The sequence below is a fragment of the Nilaparvata lugens genome, chromosome X (genome assembly GCF_014356525.2).
Source record: "Nilaparvata lugens isolate BPH chromosome X, ASM1435652v1, whole genome shotgun sequence".
Classification (NCBI taxonomy): domain Eukaryota; kingdom Metazoa; phylum Arthropoda; class Insecta; order Hemiptera; family Delphacidae; genus Nilaparvata; species Nilaparvata lugens.
Window position 1 is genome coordinate 93305068 of NC_052518.1, and position 21755 is coordinate 93326822.

General features: G+C 32.0%; 1 protein-coding gene across 6 annotated transcripts in view; it reads right to left on the bottom strand.

Moving 5' to 3' along the window:
* The window catches only part of LOC111050162 (myelin regulatory factor-like protein), a 71688-nt gene extending 51457 nt beyond the window's left edge, over positions 1-20231 (bottom strand). For 2 of the 6 annotated variants that reach the window (XM_039442706.1, XM_022336433.2), the window contains exon 1: positions 20014-20231. In XM_039442706.1, coding sequence (XP_039298640.1) covers positions 20014-20053 — 40 coding nt within the window. In that variant the 5' untranslated portion in view covers positions 20054-20231. Of the gene's footprint in view, positions 1-2090; positions 2171-20013 lie in introns of those variants that run through there. The other 4 variants (XM_022336432.2, XM_039442705.1, XM_022336431.2 and 1 more) reach the window with 3 other exon arrangements.
* Between the last annotated feature and the right edge of the window lie 1524 nt (positions 20232-21755).

Sequence of the window (21755 nt, forward strand, 5' to 3'; positions counted from 1 at the left end):
GTTTGACTATTACCATAGCCACCTCTAATACAAGGCCCAGGCCTACGATATTGCAACGTCGCAGTGTAGGCCAAGAATCTAATACATGATTGGTGAATTTTTTTTTAAAAATACCAGCTGATCTTTTTCACCAATCATGTATTAGATTTTAGGCCTACGCTGCGACGTTGCAATATCATAGGCCGGGGCCTTGTATAAGAGGTGGCTATGCTACATATACTAGAGAAAACGCAATTAATAGTAATAATTGTACTGAAAGTAATACAGTTAAATTCTATGACAAAGATATCTTACAGTAGTAAGCTATCTATACAGTTCTCTATACAAAAGGAATAGGAAGGATAAAACATTCATTATAATCAAATAGATAGCATTTAGCGGCTATTCTCAACAGACTATAAAACATAACGCTTGGAAGACAATAAGAATACTGAAAACTAAACAATAATAATTGAACTAGTATGAATAATGATACTCATACAAACTGAATATCTGTGGAGTACAACCTATCCAAGAATATAGTATATAGTATAGCTATACTATCCTTGCATCGTATCATCCTATTTATTATATTATAATCTAAGGATTCAAGATGATGTATAGAGATTTAGGATATACTGACATTCAAAAACTTCCAAAATCATACCTTGAAATTTTTTTTGCCAATACCTTCTAATCTCTCAGTAGGCTACATGCTAGAGTATGTAGGATGGAATTGAGTAGTTGATTCGTATAGTATTTTATAGAATATGGTACATTACATCGAGTAAGATATATTACTTATAGTATTAATACGGAGAACGACTTGAACAAAAAATGTGTTTTTTATGAATGGAACGTGCGCCTACTCAAGTGAAGAAGAGTCTATTTCTCTAACTAGGCCCTTCCCAAATAAGAATAAGCGAAAAATGTAAATCTATCGATCTAAATTCACTCTTTTTATAGTATCTTTGGAATTTGGAGCTTTAGAAAATTCACCGGTAACAGAAGTGAGAAACAACAACTTTGGGCTGATTCTCTGATCAAACCAGTATACACTTGAAAATATTGAAATGTACATAATTTGTAATATCTATAAAGGCATAAAATTGGGGGATTTGGAGGTCTATTATTGGTAACACTGTATGTGAAATAGCCTTCACTCATAATTATTGCAAGATCATAAATTTAAATTCGTTTAATCAAATTATTATAAATCGAAATCTATTTCTAAGCGTATTTTTATCAGTAGTGTTGTATGAAATTGAAATGAAGACCTTTACGAAACTATTCCAAACCATGAAGACACACATCAACATTAACATTAGTTTTATGAAACATGATTTAACAATTCTATTTTTATTATCCACGATTCCTGAACGTCTATTTTTAACACATGAAGGAAACAAAAGACATTTGTCAAACATGGAAATATATTGGTGAATCACAAAACGCCTAGGTCCAAAAAAGTATTATTATAAAATTGATATATTATTATCATTAGTATATTTATTATTACTCCTAGAATTTATCCCGTTTGAGCGGCATGACAGGAATTTGGGTGAAACAGTTCCATAAATAAGGTTACCGAAACTTATTTCTCTCATTGAAAATATTTGTCGCAAAATAGTGTAATTTTGAAGTTATTAATTTATTTATTTGATAAAAACATAGAAAGGCTCACAGACAAACCCCAGTACGAGCCTTAATGACATTTGATAGTATAACATTACAATTAAAAAAGAAAATAATATAGCACTTCATTGAATATTCACAACGATTCAGTATAACAAATAAGATTAAAAGGGAACGATAATTTGGGTTAGATTCCGGAAAGTTGGTAAATTAATAGTGATTTTGAAGTTCTAAATAGTGGTTTGGATAGTGGATATTGTAGTTTTGATGTTATTGATAGTTTTGAAGTAAATAAATGAGATGAAGTGAAAAGTTTGAAAAATTGTGAAATCCTCAAGTATTCAAGGAAAAGTGGAAAACCCTTTAAAAGAAATCGCTATGAATCTAAGAACTACACTTGAGCCTATTTATTAGAATATAGAAGGGTCGATGATATTTCAGTGGTAGGGAGAGGAGGAGGGGAAGTGATACAATACCGTTTTCAAAAGAAGTGAGATTGCCTGGAAAAAACACTTGCACTGTACACGACAAAAAGCCAAGTCGCACTGCCGCTGAAAGACGCATTTCCAGGGGCATCAGGGGCGGTCACAGTCGATCGAGGGGCGGTCACTACCCTAAAATCTGCCCAATCAGCGCATATCAGACATGCGCCCCTATATTAAACCACACAATAGTTTCGATTCGTTCTGATCCTAAGCAATAATTGTTTTTCTCTCTGGTGGAATGAAACTGGCTAAAAGTATAAAAAATAGAACCGGAATTTATCAATTTATTATATATATATATATATATATATATATATATTATATATATATATATATATTATATATATATATATATATATATATATATATATATATATATATATATATACTATATATATAATGTTTACACAATATTTTATTTCTGTCTATTGCAACAAAATTGAATCATTTACATAGTTTTCAGTAACTACATAATTCAGTAATAGTGGCAATTTGATGCTTGGGTTGTTTACAGTTCTAATAGTCTAGTATCTATATTGAATACCAAAATTGTCAAAATTACGTAATTGAGTGGAATAAACGGTCGGAGCAACAGTGTCGATACCTTTCATGGAATAAGTATGTAAGGTATGGGGGCCCAATCATTTGAAAAAAATAAAATGTCATTGCAAATTTCTCCAAGTGTGATACCACATTTTCTCAACTGCGCCATTGATCTCAAGACGGTCTAATTCAAACAATACTTGGATATCGTTTACTAAAAAGAGATACTGAACTGGCCCCATTCATGTGTTCAGTAGTCACTCCATGTCGGGTTCATGAAGCAAGAACTATGGTTAACAAAAAAACAAACAGAATATTTATAGCATCATCTATGAAGATGTTAAAATTTGTGAGAAACTATAGCGAAAAACAACAGCGATGAGAGAACAACATAATTGACCGAGCAAAGTGAGGTCTAAGATTCAAGTCGACGGTTTTGCATTTCTCTTTATTCTTTATGTTTATATTTATGTTTTTATGTTCCGCATTTACAGCGAAACGCAGCAATAGTTTTTTATGAAATTTAACAGATATGTTCCTTTTTGAATTTCGCGTCGACGTATACATAACGTTTTTGGAAATTTTGCATTGAAGGGTAGCCTAATACAAAAGGAAAAGGAGTCTCCTTCGAACGCCAATATCACCGTAAAAATCAGACTAGAATTATACATCACAAATCAGCTGTTGAGTGGATTATAAATTGCATGCAATGACGCATGCAATTCAATATCTCAATGTAACTTGGTCAAAAAACAGCTGTTGTGTGGACTATTAATTGCATGCAGTGAGGCATGCAATGATAACTTTAAGTAGCATAGTATTTTCTCCCGACTTTTCTCTGCTTTCAAGTTTCAACTCGGTAAGGTTTTGATGATAGTAGCATGTAGCTGTTTACATCAAATTATTAGCATTGTCGATACAACAACCCAAACAGCCATTAGTCGTTTATACACCGATATCTCGCCAAAAGGACAGGACATTATTTACTCTGATGGACAGTAAAAGAGGAGACTGTGGTTTATAACTGCGCGAGGTCTACTGTTCACAGAACTACTAGTATAATAACATACAGTATCATGATGAACAAAATAAAGCTGGTAAGAAATTTGGTTAACAAAATTTCAAGCAAGCTAAAATGTTCAAGCTCAATTTTCTTTAGTAATTTGAATGCGATCTTGAGTTGAAATTTGAAGCTGAGCTCTAACTTTAAGAATAATATAAAATATTGTCATTTGTACTTTAATATTTCAATTAACCTTGAATTATAACGTAGACTGTAATTTTATTTACAGCATAAAACAAATCTATGTTTATGTCCTAAGACATGGATTCATAAACTTCAGCGTAAAAGGTCAACTCACGGTTTGTATGAGTTGATACATATTTGTTCAATATTAAAAGCGACTATCAACGCAATCATCGAAATTCTAGTTGCTATCATCAAAAGGTGATTTGTATAACAACTGAACACACTGTCCTACTACAAATGACAACTACACCTAATTACTATGATGAGTTTATATCAAGGACACAAACGTTATCTCTGTTCATCAAAAATATGGAAGTACACAAAGGTTATAGATGTGGATAGTTATTATTTTTTTTTCATAAAAATCCATAGTGTTGAAAGCCACAAGTTTTTTGCGATTTATTTTGGTATCATATTTCATAAAACCAGCACGCACCAATGATAAATAGATATTTCTGGATAAATATGTTAATGTATATTCTCTATTACCCTCCCTGAAAAACGTTTAAACAAACATTTTTTTTCATTTAAAGTAAGAAGTTAATCTAGAACGGGAAACTAATATATTCATATTCACCAACCTCAATGCTCGTTCGACATTTTTTTCAATATTGATACATGAAACGGAATTTATCCAAGTAAACGAGTCAAGCATATTATTCATACTGCAATGCAACCACGTATAAACATGAAAACCTGTGAAAAACACAATAGATAGATAGATAGATAGATGGATACATGGATCACCTTTTCAATTTCGAAAGGGATCTTGAATAGTATAAGAAATGTTCTATATGAGCCTTGATCTAATAATTATTATTCTTTACAATGTATTGAGTGAGAGGATCAATTATTCTCAATACCAAATGTAGTTCTGTTTATCATAGCTTCCAGCATACATTTTAACAGGGATAATATTCGGAAATATCAGATAACTGACCGGCCAGATAGTCGGTGTTGCACCCTTCAGTCTGCTAGTGCTACCTGGTCGCGGGTTCGAATCCCGCAGAATCCCATCGAATAGGCATGGACATTTGATCATATCATAATTCACCTTCGCACTTCTCATCACCCACGCACAAGCAAAAAGCTCATGAGGGTATCATCCGCAATAGAAAAACTCGTTCTTTGGGATCTATGTTTTACGGCTAATTTTCAATCCGAAATTCCAATCGTTTCATTATTCATAGTTTCCATCCTTTTATCTTTCTAACATAGGTTGCAGTTTATTCTTATCTCAGTTTGCATCTCCATCAGCTTCTTTCTATTATTTTTAATCTTCTTGTGGTTCAAATTATTGGTCTGGTTCTAGTTTTTGTTGGTTGTTGTCTTTTTTCTAACTATCTATTCTCTTTCCATTCTACGTTTTTCTAATAGTCCTTTCTCCTACTTCTTTTTCACTCTCTCCCCACTCCCTCTTGTAATTTACCTATTCCTTCTTACTCACTTCTCCCACTTCTTTATCTTCATATTTTTCTTTTTCTAGCTGCACTTACTCAACATCTGAAGAATCAAATATTAATAGTTCTTCTCCTACTCCTTCTTCTTCTTCTCTTTCTCCCACTCCCTCTTGTCGTTTACCTATTCCTTCTTCGTCACTTCTCCAACTTCTTTATCTTTATATTTATCTCTTTCTAGCTGCACTTACTCAACATCTGAAGAATCAAATAATAGACTATTTTCTAATAGTACTTCTCCTACTCCTTCTTTTTCACTCTCTCCCACTCCCTCTTGTAATTTACCTATTCATTCTTCCTCACTTCTCCCACTTCTTTATCTTCATATTTTTCTCTTTCTAGCTTCTCCTTCTCAACATCAAAAAATCAGCAAATTTCACTGTTGAACACCAGAACTAGGTACTATTTTCTTTCTGTTGCCAATTCCAAAGACACGAGTCTAGAACGCTACTGCCACCCCAACTACAGCAAATACACACAACTGTAAAAGGTGATAATTCGATTCAGCTACTGATATTATGATAGCGTGTAGGCCTAGTTCTATCGACTCATTTCATGCTCGATTACCGACCAACGTTTTACAACGCTTCGTCGAGTAAACACGGTAGCATGTGCAGCTTGTGAAGCGATACAAGGGTTGTATTGTGGCTCACCCACTCATTCCACAGTTTACAGCACATAAATATGTATATATATCCAATCCATGTGAAGCATAAATGTTTTTATGATAGCGATCAGTCCTTTCCAATCGGCCCAATTCACTACTGTCAACACAATCAGTGCAATTAGGCCTACACATTAGAAAATTACTCGTTTTGAGGAAGTCAGGTGGTGGAAGTTCTCTTTACCATCTAGATATTCACAAGTTCTAACTTGATTCTAGGTAATTTAGATATTCTATGTACTTGAGATTCTCTCCTAACTTGATTTTAGATAAACTAGATATTTTATGTACTTGAGATACTCTCCTAACTTGATTTTAGATAAACTATATATTCTATGTACTTGAGATACCCTAACAAGATATTCCAAACTTGATTAAGATTTAGGGCCGTTTGCACAATATCAATTTAAACTAAATTTCTTTTTAAACTGGATTATAGCTGATTGAATTCAGTTTAAGCTTTGGCTGTGCAAACAAATAAATTGTTGATTCCAGCTGATCTATATCAGCTAGTGTTTTGATACAAAGCACTATGGCTTTGTTTACGGAGGTAGAGGTGATGCCCACATACGCCTAGGCTTGTGTATGTGCCAATGTGTCATGATATTTCTTCAATTTATGGTTAAACCTGCTATTTTGTATTTGTATTTTGATTTATATTGTGTGATGTGTTTTGAATAAATTTGAATTTGAAATTTTATCCCGAATTCGTTGTTTTAGGGCTGGTATAGTTCTGGGTGGACCGTTCTGAAAGTCTCTCGATTCTAAGATACACCATAGGATAAACTTGCAGGTTGTCAAATGTGACGAGCGAGGGGGGAGTTGACAAGTGGGGATTTGCCCCATTTCGTGAAATAACGCCGCCATTCATAACATGCATGACAACAAGCAACACTGCATGAATCAGAGAAATCTAGAATAGGATTCATCCCATCCCTGAAACAACCAATTCGGGACAAGTTTGAACGAATATCAGTCAATATCAGAAAACTTGAGAATTGCATAGATTCTAATGGAGGACTTTTGGGTGATGTTACATTCAAAAAAATATTTTTTAAAGTTGCTTTCCATGACGAAACACTATATAATAACTTTTTTAGTTTTAATCAAAGTAACACAGTGTCTGAACTACAACAAAGTTAAAATATTTTTACAATATTGTGCAGTACCTTTGTACTTATAGTTCAAATTTGACTCAATTTTTTGACTTTTAATGCACTCAGTCTCTCGTGCTTTCTGAATAGTTATGGGCACGTTTTAATGTCGGTCCCAGCCGTCGTTGACGGCTTAAATGATATATTCAGGCGAGGTGGAACTCGCTGGAGTCAAGGACTCCCCACCAATAAAAGCCATACGAATATTAATAGCTTTGTCCAGAGTAAGCTGATCGTGCATTTGTAGCCTCTCTGACAAAATATGGTCTGAAATTCCAGTAACTGTCACAAATTCCAACGTTTCTATGAATTTTCGTTTTTGTCTGTGGACCTCCTGCATGAGGAGGCAAAGGAATAGATCAACATAACATATGTAACATATGCGCCCATTGTTTTTAGTCTAAGACTAAATTTTATGCTGACCATAAAATTTGTAGCAGGATTTATTCAATAATTTTATGCAGAAGAGATTCTGAGTGGGGCAGAATAATTATTTTCTTCTTTCTAGTCGGCTGTGAAACGTTGGTTTTTAATATATTCAATTGTAGTAACTCATTACACAAATTCTCAAAATTATATCTTTGTGGTAACTTATGTAAATAATCAATGAAACTGTAAATCATCATGAAATATCATGTTGATTATATACATAATCAATGAAACTGGCTCATCGTCGTGTTGACGCTATTTCAAAATCTTGCCCTCTCAAATGTCATATTCATTCCAAACCCCAAGTAGTATGTATCAAACTTGCCTTCAACTAATTTATAATTTGTAGATTCTTCTTCATCACGATTGGAGGATAATAAAAAATCCTCACCTTCATATCCGAGAATGTAAATCAACATATTTCCAACCTGAAGAAGCACTTCTGAATCTTTCAAAAATATGGTTGATGGAAGTGTTTGCCTATTTTTAGTTTTATTTTCATTTTTGTTACAAAAACATAAACTACAAAATCAAGCAATGCTTGGTAGTTATTTTATACGTCAGCTTATATCCGGAGATAAAATTACATTCCTGAGTGAAAACTCAGAATTCAGAACAGAAAATACAAAAGTTCAGAACATATTTTATACCCCGTACACCGAGAAAATTGTTCTCCTTAAATTTGTATTCGGGGGAGATTTTTGGGTCTAGGAATGTTATGCACCCCTGGATATAACATTACATATCTTATGGTAGATGTCAATTCCAACACGAGTTAAGAGATACACCATGTAACATAGCTTCGCACAATCATTTATGAAAGTACACTTCATGAACTTATTACTACACGTTCTTATTGGCTGATGTCATTACATTATTCATTCAGACATTAATTATTTTTACAAGAGATGACTGACCGGGAGGGAAAATCTAAGGATACTCCTTGTATTATTTCTCTCCCAAAGATGTTTCTACATCTTGCATGCTCTTTTTTAAAACTATTTTATTCAAATTAATGGTTCGTTGAAGTACCGGTAGTCAAAACCCATATCGTAAGAAATGGTAGATGATCTGAAAGATATGACATTAGTTACAACATTTTCAGAGGAATCTGTCATAAGTAAATATAATTCTTAATTTCAATATAATTCATAAATCGATCCAATTCTAAGCATAATAGTAGTATAGGGGTCATCCCTGAATGTTATGAGTTATAAGCAACATGAGAATCAGGAATTTTGAGATTCCTCCCTACATTGTTAATGGACGATATTACTGATCCTTTGTTATAAGTTATTATAAATATGATGGAAGGAACCCCCTCCACACAATCCGACAGATTTACGTAATTCAGAGATCCCCTATGAGATTCCCCCACAGATTGTAGATTCTAATAATGACGATTATAAGGGTAAATAGAAGTTTCGTCCCTTGTTTTTCTCTTCATTAAATTCGTTATTTCATAGTTTTGACATCGGCAAGGCAAGCACTTTGAATAGGTTTATGTGGTAGAGCGAACTCTCGACTCAAGTTTATTGTAAATGCCGATTGGAAGCTTTGCTGTGATTGGCTGCTCGGCCTCGTGTATTCCGCCCTCCCATTGGTCTCAGTGAAAATCAATAGACATCAAAGCTGAGCAGGGGTGCAGGGCCAAAGCCACTCAAAATAAAAACCTGCATTTCACGCGCCGTTTTCATGACTAGCGTTCTGGCGAATCTCCCCCTTACTATTCAACACAATAAATATTACCGGTAAGGAAACAAATGATTGCCAAGTTTAAAACATTATATGAATGAAGAATCTTTGTTCAGCCAACTATTTGCATTTGGAGTCCTAACTTGAATAACATTACTTATAATTGACTAAATTTATACAAACAACTTTATTTGATCCAGTAATATTCATTCAATCAACGCTTACAAATAAAACTTCCTAAATTACCTACAATTTGATTTAAGTAGAACTCCAACTATCCGAGCTCCGATTAATCAAATCGCTTTTAGAAAGAATTACGCAAAGTTTCTGATGTTTTCCGGGAAGTTCAGATAAGTTCAAAAAGCATTAACACTCCTTTTATTAAAGTCTAATTTATACAGTAAAGTACTTGACCGGTTTTAATTGAATTCAATAATACTAAAACATAAATATTTAATGAAGTTTATGTTTAATTCTTCGTTTTTTTGTGAAAACTCCAATTATCCGAATATTTTATTGATTCGCAATTAATTCGGATAATTGGAGGTATACTTTATTTGAATTTGATTTACCTACAAGTTAAACGAAGCATAATTTTAATTGCTCTAAGTTTGTTGGCTAGTAATTATAAATATCCTCTTTAGACTTGTAAAGTGAATTGTCAGGGACACACTAAAAATAATATTCTACATTCCGTTAAGAGGCATTCCCAAGCAATCCTGATTTGAATTTTTGTACAGGTTGAATTTTGCGATACGAGGTGACAGAATTTCGAGCTGATAATCATGGAAATGGAATTAATATGTCCAGAAAGATGTTTACCCCAATATTGTGTCTCAACTCTATTATGACGTTGCAAGTGGAAGTTTATGGATTTTAAGTACATAACCATGATTCAGACCTGAGCCAGCCAGGTCACTCGATATTATAATTATTACCATTCTTCAGATCTATTTGAGCAGGCACGTATTATTTGCTATGTAATAACTATAATAGGAATATAAATAATAATAGGAACTCTTCTATCCCCTCAACACCTCACAGCAAAAAAAAAAAAACAAATCGTCTCCAACCAAAACCAATCAATTATCTCTGGAGAATTACTTTTTCACTCCTAATACAGTGGTAGAAAAGTGAGATTCTTTCAAGTAAACTGAAATGTCAATAATCCGAATTCACACCGAAAGAAATAATAAATAAAGCATTACTATACACTGGTGCATTGGGCTCAGAGTAAAAATGAACATCTCCTGCAGTTCAACAAATGAACAATTTGAGAATTTTCCAAGAGCATTGTCAACAGGCCTATTATAAAATAAAATGATATAATCTTTAACTTTGTTCTGTTCATACTATTTATATTTTGTATTCTAAAGGAATACACTGGAGCACAAAAGTACTGATGCTTTACAGTACTGTAATAGTAGAAGTATTGTAAGCATACAAGTACAGTAATATAAAAGTATGGTGGCATAAAAAATTGTTAGTAAATTCTACTGTATCATTCTTTTGAAAACCCGAATACTAAAATAATCGGATGAGGTTCGGTCCGAATTCTATGGACGCTCTATTGCCGTAATGAAGTGTGACATGTGCAAACATGGCTCCCCTATGGTTCATGGATCCCACAACATAAACCATTTACCCTTTTTCAATATTGATATTATCAATAACGCTTGATGACACAGCCAGGGTGTCATCTTTGAAGACTTGTTGTAAATCATGCATGTTTTATTTTATAGCATGCAATGTTCAACACATTATTTTTATGGCTGGAGTAATCAACACTTTCCTTCACCAAACGCATTAATAACAGTAGGCTAACGATTTTGTCTCGTCTTGTAATACGAAAATCAATATTTTATAAAATTATCAACAAAATTATTTTCTAGATTTCCAAATGAAATAGAAATGGAAAAACGGGAATATTTTTATAGATAAATTTGAAATGAAGATTGAAAATCTAGTTTGATAGATTGGAATACTTCAAGTTTATTTAATATTTGGAATAATTATTTTAATCTAGTTCGTGGCCTATACCACGGAAGGGCCTATACCACCAATGTTAAATTGGCCAACTTCAATGTACTTTTTTGAGATTTCGACTGGAGAAAGACTCACAATTTTTTTTAAATGGAAGAATGCATCTTTATCTTCTATCTGATGGAAGGAATTTACTATGAAATCATTTTTTCTCTGAATACATTTTTATTTTAGAAAAATTGCATGCGATTCCTGAAATACTATATTTTTCATATAAATGTTCATTTTTTGAGACTTCTGTTGAAGATAAAGCTTTGAAATTTTGACATGTACAATAGGCATTACTCTAAAAAGTGATGGAGGCGATTTATCATATTTTCAATATTGACAGAGATATTGCTAATAAATACATTGAAATAATTGGAAAAAAGTACATTTTTCTAAAAAAATGTATTCAGAGAAAAAATGATTTTAGAGTAAATTCCTTCCATCAAATTGAAGATACAGATGCATTCTTTCGTTTAAAAGAAATTGTGAGTCCATATCCAGTGGAAATCTCAAAAAGGTACATTGAAGTTGGCTAATTTAGCATTGGTGGTATAGGCCCTTCCGACTCCCCTTAAAAGTTTTAGTCTTAGATAAGACAAATCAACTCAAAAATGACCTACTAAGATTGATACTTGAATGGATATGATTTCTGTACATGAAAAGCCAAGAGAAATAAATTTGGGTGGTTTTCGTAAAACTTGTGTTGGAGAAGAAAAAGGGTTTTAAACTCATTCCCACATAAAACCCTTTTCCCAATATTTCAATCCCTAACTCAAACTCTCCAAATCCTTGCGTCTTTATTCTTTATTCATTCATACAGAAGGTGCATCAACGGAATGATAGGGAGAGGAGAAAAAAGGAAACCTTGTGCTATTTCTATGCCAAATTTAGATAAGGTTACACATAGTCCAAAATAGGTTAAGTCTTGTAGCTGTTCACTTCTCAAAATTTTAAAATATCATCTAAATTTAAAATATTCCAAAGTCTTAGTACTCTTTATTACAATATCCGACAATTCTTTTCTATAAAAGTTGAGTTGTAGTTGAACTGAGTGGAAGTTTGGTTGATTGGTAAAGGATATTTAAAATCCGTTTTGAACTATTTTCAACGACACTACAGTCTAGACTATTACTTGCAGTTCGTCATGGATAGTGAAATAGATTATATATCTTTAAAAGTCCAAACTCCGACAAATAAAGAGCATCTCATTAAATTTCATAAGTTTTAAAACATCTTTATCAACAATCGTTTAGGGCTACCAATAAAGATTATTTGGTAAAAAAAAATAAAATAAAAAAATTTAGAGAATATTTGGTACAAATAAAGATATTTACCAAATTCAATCTTAGATCAAACAAGGTTTTTTTCAAAAAATTCAATTTCAAGGTTTATTAACTTGCTTACTTCTTTATGTGTACTACATTCTACATAGAATATTTGGGGGTCATACGAAAATAAATAAATCACTTGGTATTCAAGATTTGAGAATTAGATTAAATAAGGGTTTAGGGTAGGCTTTTTCAAAAATTTGATTGCAAGACTCAAGATTAGCTTGCTCACTTCTTTGAATATATTATGTGTACTACATTCTACATAGAATATTTTGAGTCAACGTGGTCATACGAAAATAAATAAACCGCTTGGTATTCAAGATTTGAGAATTAGATTTTAAACAAGAATTTAGGGTAGGCTTTTTCAAAAATTTGATTGCAAGGCTTAAGATTAACTTGCTTAATTATTTGTATATTATGTGTACTACATTCTACATGGAATATTTTGAGTCAACGTGGTCATACGAAAATAAATGAATCGCTTGGCATTCAAGATTTGAGAAGTAGCTGCTGTTCACGTTAGCTGCTTTTCTATTATGCTTTGCCCCCCATACCACCTAATAATATACAGTATTTCTATAGAAACATCGACTAAACATCCAGCCTCGCGTTGCCCCATTTCCCATCCTCCAAACCTCATCACTAACGTCACGCCTGAGGCCCGACCAAAAATATTATAAAATATTACACCATATCAAGCTGTACAATAGAAACAATCACCCACACAATGAGTCTTGAAATAGTAAAAATATTACACCATATCAAGCTGTAGAATGAAAACAATCGCCCACACTATACTTCTTCAAATAGTAAAATAAGTCACCTGTAATACAGAATTCCTATTTTCAACAATACTAGTTTGGTACGATCGACCAAAAATATACTATTTTTTTTTAATTTCAATTATTTGAAGACTGTTGAACAGCTCCACCAAGTATTACGAAATACTGTATCGGAACTAGTATTTGGAAAACCCTTTCTTATTTAAAAGAATGAAAAATCCAAAAATAAATATCATGGATGTAAGTGAAATGCTCGATAAAACTTCAAAACTGTTTCAACTATGTCACGAACATAAAAAATAGTTGAATATAACAAATAAGGTAAACAACACTTGAATGTGTAGCAAATATCACATATTCCAAATGACATTGAAATAGTTCATGAAACTTGAAAACTATTTCACGATAAATAGTCCATTTTATCAACATGAGCTTCTAACATATATTTTTCATAAATTAAAAAAATGTCACAAAGTTGAATATACAAGATGATAGAATATAGATAATACCGTACAATAGAATATAATAGGATATTTTATCATGTACAACAAAATGAAAAATAAGCTAAACTCTTCTATCTTGAAGAGCATAAAGCATGAACAAACGAGAAAAAGCTGTACTATATTAAAGTAAATTAAAAGTAAACATGAAACATGAAAGTGAACATGTTAGTAAAAATATTTTGAGAAGTATACACTTTTTTTGGTAATGTAATTTTACATAAAACGTTTCTTTTCTATACAAATGATTTAAATTTACTAAAGAAAATATTGAAAATTCTAGGTTGTTTGTTTCAATTATTTTCTTACAATCAGTTTCTAATAATCCAATTTAATTTAGTTTGTGGCTTGAATTATCTTCCATACAATGCTACAATTATTAATTCTAATAATTTATTGAATAAATAATGAAAAATACACGTCTCACATTTCCTAGAAAAGTTTTACAACCAAGGAAGAAATTAAGAAAAGTGCGTTATTTTTCTAGTTATTATGGTTACAGATCTAATAAAAAACAAACAATCACTGTGATGCTGTAATAATGCAATAGATATTCTCTGCAATAGTAGTGAGCCCCCCGGAATGGAGACTCGCTCATGGACTACCGGTATGGCACTGATTTTGAAATCCCCAATCAGAAATTATATATGAATCAAAATAACTTTATATTATTAGTGAATTCACCTGTCGGCGCATAAAAGACAGATAGTCAGCTTGATAATTCCCAAAACTAAATCAGAAATCAGCTGGATGATTGGTCAATTTGTTTTCTTGGGCACTTTCAGTGTCACCCTGGTACATCTTCAAAAAGAACGAAGGAATTAGTCAAATTCGTTGGTCAACAAAATTGATCTCTAAAATGGTTCAAATAATGTGTGTTGAAAAATTGAAGTTAATTGATGAAAACATCAAAAGTAATCGTCGAACAAACAAACCCACAAACGAAGAACGACTCGAGGCTCTAGTCATCTGTAAGAACAGACTACCTGCGCTCGTTCAACCATCACTATGAATATGCCTCAGCCTATGTATATGATTTATTCTAATGAGCTATTGATCCGTATCATTCAGGGATCAACTTTCAAACTATTGAATACTTCTAGCTGTTTAAGAAAATTGTTCAATTTTATTGAAATCATTTGTTATAATTATGTACATTAATGGAAGGTGTTTTTTTTTATTCAACATATACAAGATTATAATATGAAATGCAATGAATTCATGCGGCTTATGTTTTTACTTTCCTTGCCCTATTACCATAGGTAAGGAAAGTATTGCTTTCCCAAAAAATGAAGGTACCCTAATTTCAAGTTTTCTATACGTTTCAAGGTCCCCTGAGTCCAAAAACATGATTTTGGGTGTTGGTCTGTATATATATATATATATATAATATATATATATATATATTATATATATATATATGTGTGTGTGTGTGTGTGTGTGTGTGTGTGTGTGTGTGTTGTGTGTGTGTGTGTGTGTGTCTGTGAACACGATAACTCCATTCCTAATTAACCGATTGACTTGAAATTCTAAACTTAAGGTCCTTATACCATGAGGATCCGATAATAAGAAAATCAATGAAATTCAATTCAAGATGGCGGAAAAATGGCGAATAATTACTAAAAACCATGTTTTTCACGTTTTTCTCGAAAACGGCTCTAACGATTTTCTTCTAATTTATAACATGGATAGCTATTTATAAGGCCTATCAACTGACATGAGTCTCATTTCTGGGAAAATTTCAGGAGCTCCGTAATATTCTTGGGAAAAATGGCAGATAATTACTAAAAAACCATGTTTTTCACGATTTTCTCAAAAATGACTAGATCGATTTTTTTCAAATTCATACCCTCTGTATAGTTATTTATCAGCTCTAACAACTGGCATCAGTCTTTTTCCTGGGAAACAAATGGGGAGTACACCCCATCCTTTGAGAAATGGACCTTGTAACCTCCTTCTCGTGCATGAGGTAGGTAGGTAGAGCAGTTTCTAAAAAGAACACATAGTCCAGATATTTCATCTGGACAGCTGTTTTGACGACTTTTAAAAAATCAACACAAAGGAAAAAATGCTCTGAAAACAATTATATAAAAACATATAGAGTAGTCTTATCATAGTTTCAAATATGTTGCCGCCAATCGTCATTGTATTATTCCCCTAAATTATTATCGTTTAAGAATGGGGCTTACAGTTCAATGAGCAAGGAAAGTTGTGTGAGTGTACCACACCAGATTTCTCATTTAGTTTAAAGTATGATGTAGAATATTAACAACAATGGGTCTTACTGTAGTCTTTAGTATTCTATCTAAAAAAGTACTCTAACAAAGAATAGTAAGTAATTATTTTCAAGAAAAAATAAAGTTGGGGGCCAAAGACCCAGTCTTTAAACACTTTTATTTGTATTTCCATGCATTAAATAAACAATCTTGAATCTCTGGTAGTCTATTACTCATACGGCTCATACCAATTTCCGAGCGCGGACAAAAATCCCAATTTTCGCGCTCAGTTTGATTTTCTCAAAACTGTAATATAACCGTATCTTGTTTTGACATGAAATTTTGTAGATTCCACATTTCATGTTATTCTAGGGCCTCGATTATTGTAAGAATTTTGAAATTTCTTCAAGTTTGATCTATTTCACACAGTATTAAATTTAATATTGTTTATCTTTTAAAATAAAATTATAATGAGAATATTTTTATAACAAGATACATTGGATTTTCAAATGATTTATAAAATAATATCAAATTGACAGTTTATGTGTCCATCATTATCGTAAATCTTCTACATCATAAATTAAATATTTATTAGTATGAAAAATGAGTGAAATTACGATTAATTCCTCGAAATCAGTATAGATGTAATTGAGAGCTTCAACTGCTTATTTTGACTCTGATATTATCCAATTTTAAGCATCAATGTAATAATTTTAGTGGGATTAAATAGAATTGTGAGTACGATTTTCCTGTTTCAAGTCTATCTACACACCAAGGCCACAGCTCTGCTTAATAACCTGACAGTTATACACAGGCTATAATCTCATCAAATAATCATGTGCAATGAACATAGTTCTGCAATATTTGATTATTTTATTTTGCCAAGTAATATATAGACATTTCCTAGAATGCCCTCAATTCTGCTTACTAACTATGATACAAAACTATTTTAAACAGAAAAGTTGATCAGAATATGTTGGGATGATCGATTATTAATTTATAGAAGACAAATAAATGATTAGGGAAAATGATAAATAAGATGGACGGCTGAATAAATTCATTATAAAATATACAGTATTGGAATATTCATCAATTGGATAAGACCATAACACAGAAAATAATTTAGAGGATAAAAAATACAATATTTCAAAATGTTAGAATATAGCCTATTCTGAGGCATCCGTGGAACAAACTTCAAGATTATGTCCTATTATGTTTACAGCAATGAAATAATTTTAGTGGGATTAAATAGAATTGTGAGTATAATTAATCTGAAATAAATGATTTATAATTAAAATAATTTCAATTTTTAATTATTATTCTTTGCAAAGCAACTCTTCAGACCTCGACTACTTCACATAGAGTGCAGCTCATTTCATAAATAGAGTATTTAAAGTTCTCTTTGTATTCCATTAAGGGTAGTATGTTGAACAAGTAAATTATCTCTTCTTTCAGTACTAAAAGTTGAAAAGACTGTAATGCTGTAAAGGACAAGAGCCTGATATATGATTGTATACTTGCTCATTATTTCCATTATCACAGCGCTTCTGAGAGGGATGTTGCGGTCTGGTAAATTTATGGGTGACATTCATTTTGATTGGTATTTCAACTTTTTGTTATTTGTGTTTTCATCTAAAAAATTATCAAAACATGTCTAATAATATCAACATACTGCCATTTCAAAGCAAAAACCTAACCTACCTTTATTTTTATTTTACCTTAAAACTTAGATAGAACCTTTTAGGTTATGATCGTCTATTTTTATAGTGAAGAGAATTTAAAATCTAGCCGATTTGAGGAACTCACAAACCTTTTTCTTCTCAATGGTGAGAAGACCTAGAAAACTGTGATTGGCCTCAGAAATGGTGATCACTTTCCCTTGACTACATACAAGTAGTCTTCGACCGGTTGATCAGGGCGCTCTCCTTGATCAGGAGCCCAAGATTGATTGATTGATTGATTTTTTATTGATGTTCAATAACAGTTTTTATAAGAGGTTCAATTAAAAATCAAGCTTTATGATTTTAAGAAGAGGTTTTATCTCAGATGCCCATCTCCGCATGGGCTAGGCTATTTAGCATTTTTCGAAAGTGTGATGGCATAAGTTTATGGTACCACCTTGTAGAGTGGTGCCTCTGAGGTGAGACAAATACTGCTGGTACAAAAGAATGCTATCCGGATCTATGTCGAGTAGATTTTCAGCCACATTCTAGGCATCTTTTTGTGAGTGAGGGGATCCTAACTGTGTTCAATCTTTTCATTTACAGGTCAGCTACAAAAACCTTCCCCAATGTCTATACTATGCCTCATCTCTGTAATATGTTATGAATAAACAACCTTATTAAAAATTTAATTCATTTCATGATCATTTAATTCAGAATTGCATGCCATAAACTTACATACATGTACATGGTTATGGCATCAGAAATAGGCTGAGGCTGGACTTACTGTATATTGGTTGCCATACTGTAGATTGGGGAGGACCCAGAGCAGACTAATCTGTCAGCCAGCCTGAATTGTGGACAAGCTACCGGTTTCGGCAATGAGTCTACTGGAGAGAAGACTGAGGGCATTCCTTCAGGAGAATCATTTCTACTATCTGAGTTTTTTTATTGTGAATAGATACTTCTTGCCTTAGTTTTGCTTCTTCTGCTGCTTAATGCTGGTAGTTTCAATGCATACTTATGTGTTTTGCTTGTTGTATGTTTTATTTTGTTGACTACAAGTTTTTGTTACATGTTTATATGCCGTATGCCAGTTTTCTTCTTCTTAGATTTGTTCACTTGTGGACATGCCTGCGTATGTGGTATAACCATGCCATTAACTTCATAATTATTATCGTCATATTCCTTATTCCCCAAATAAAGGAGCTAATGACTATAGGCATATTATATGATCTCTAGAGATCGACGCTGCGACTAAAGAGTTCCTAAGTAACTTTGTAAATCAAGTTTATAGCTCGAATTCAACCACTACTGGTTCAACAAAAACAATAAAAATTTACTCAAGAGGCAGGAGCTAACTAAAGTAAGTTGCAAACTAGAACAGAAGTGGAGTACTACTATGTGATTATAGTAACACATATCTGATTTCCTCCTGCTTCATCAGCTCAACCATAAACTAAAATCCACAATGAATCATTGATGAGAATGTAAATAAATTATAAAAAAAATCCTTGTCAGTAGGCTATGCTTCACTTCAATCAGATAACTAGATTTGGATCTAAGGGGACCATTACACAGTAATACCATAACTTTTCATATATATCAAATTAATTATTACAGAAATTTGATCAGTTATAGGCATGGAATAATTATAAAAAATTGTAACTCTTGTTATATTTTTATGTAAAGCCCTACTCGTATTTTATTTAAAAATATTACATGAGTACTGGTAGTTTTCTATTAATAAACATTCAAGTAGGTAGCCCTATATCAAAATACTTTATTAAGTCATGAAATATAATATACTTGATAGTCATCAACATGGGTATAATGGGAAATCAAATGTTCAAATCTTCTAAAAAATTTGGTCAAATATCTATGTGACTATATAAAATGTATTATGTTCATACTTAGAGACTGTGTAATGAGCCACTAAATTGGTCCATAGGCATTTCATGAATAGGTTATAACCGAAGTTGACCGAACTAGATTCTAACCTCTAAGAATTTCATCAAAGAACGTACGACAATTACACTGTTCTATAAACGTACAAAACAGATTTTATTTTTAATATTTTCTAATTAAGTTTCAACCAATATTAAGTTTCAACCAAATTATCGGGCAAAACATCAGAACAGAAACGCCTACTGTAGCATTGAACACGGCAAAAGAGCAGAAAAGTATAAGCATTGAACTCACCTAAAACTTGTTGGATTAAATCATTTTCCAAATCATCCATGTCAGTCCTAAAGGTAGATAAGTCACATTTTTAGTTTATTTTAACCATTCAACCACTTGCAATGACCAAACAAGCATTCATCAAAGAATCAAAGTTGTTTTGTTATAGTTCTGTCAACTTTATGCATACGTCATGTGACGTCACTCATTGTTTTCACATTCCCGCTACTTGTTGATCTGACATGCGAGATAAAAGAGACTCACTCGTTGATCTCTCAAGCATCCTTATTGCGCAATGCGCACAATCCAAGTAATCTTTTATATCTAGTCTACTACTACAGTCAGTTGAATGAAGTGGAAAAATATGAAATTATCATTTTAAAATCGCTTCTTCCAACCTAAAGTGGTGGTGATAAATCATCAATAATTGCTATGGGCTTCTAAATTCAAAACACAAGGACTCATATTATGAAATTCAAAAAAATAATCTCTACTGAAATTTCATTTTTGCAGGATTTAATTCCCAACAGTGTGCTTCCCAATTTCGGGGTTGCATGATATCATTTTAATTTAATACAGCCTAGATATATTTTCTGTTCTTACTAAATTATTACCTATTCAATCCACTAACAGAAAAACAACTATTTTTTTGTTTTCAAGACATCCCAGTAAATAATCCTAAATTTAATGAAAAATGTAAAGGTAGCCTATAATGTCCGCACATATATTTTTTATTACTAGATTCAATCCACTAACTTGGTGGAAAAACAATTTACTTTGTTATTTTAAAGAAATCCCAGTAAATAATCCTAAATTTCATTTTTATGCAAGCATAAAAGCATATAGGCTAGATGGAATATTGAACTGTTCTATTAATTTGTATAATCTTCCAGCTGTATCTTACCAGTAGATTATATTTCAATAGTTTTTATAATGGATTACCTATATTAGAAATTTAGCATCCAAATCAAGCATATCTGACCTTGAATGGATATGTTTTCCATTTTCAATAGTCTTTAGCCTATCGGTAGATAAGCTAATACTTTTTACAATTCACATCACTTTCAGATGATATACTGATGAAATAATCTGTGAATAATTAAATTGATGTAGTAACAAAAGTTTTTGAAGATTTAGAGTCCATGACATGACATCACCAGGTTCATTTAACTTGAGAAAAATTATATAATATTTGCACAACTTACCAACTTTTTATCTCGTATCAAGTGTAAATCAAAGATGATAAATAACTATTTCCTACAGGTACCTTGGAAAGTGACCATTTCTGCACTGATTGCAGGCCGCAAAGAATCACTTTTCCGCTCTAGTACGCAAAGTATTACTTTGCTTATTATCTTGTAGCCATCCCAATCAGCTGTTGACATTGTTGGCGTGTGTTTTGAATGCAAATTTGTTCTATCAATATTTTTTCTGATTTACAAATAATTAGAAATGAGAACTCATTAAATTATACATTTTGAATATTATTAATTATTCATTATTTCAAATACTATTTTTTTCATTCATAAATTGATTGGTTGAAAAGTTATTTAGAAATTAGGATTTAACCAAAATTACTCAAATTTTCAAATTAATTTAATTCTTAACTTGAATAAATTATCACTTATTAATTTTCAATTGGATTATCAAGTTTAAAATAAATTGAAGTTGTTATTAATAGCAAAATTATACAGACAAACATTTGATGGATTTCAGCCATCATTTTACCCATAATCAACCACTTTTCATATTCAATGGTAACT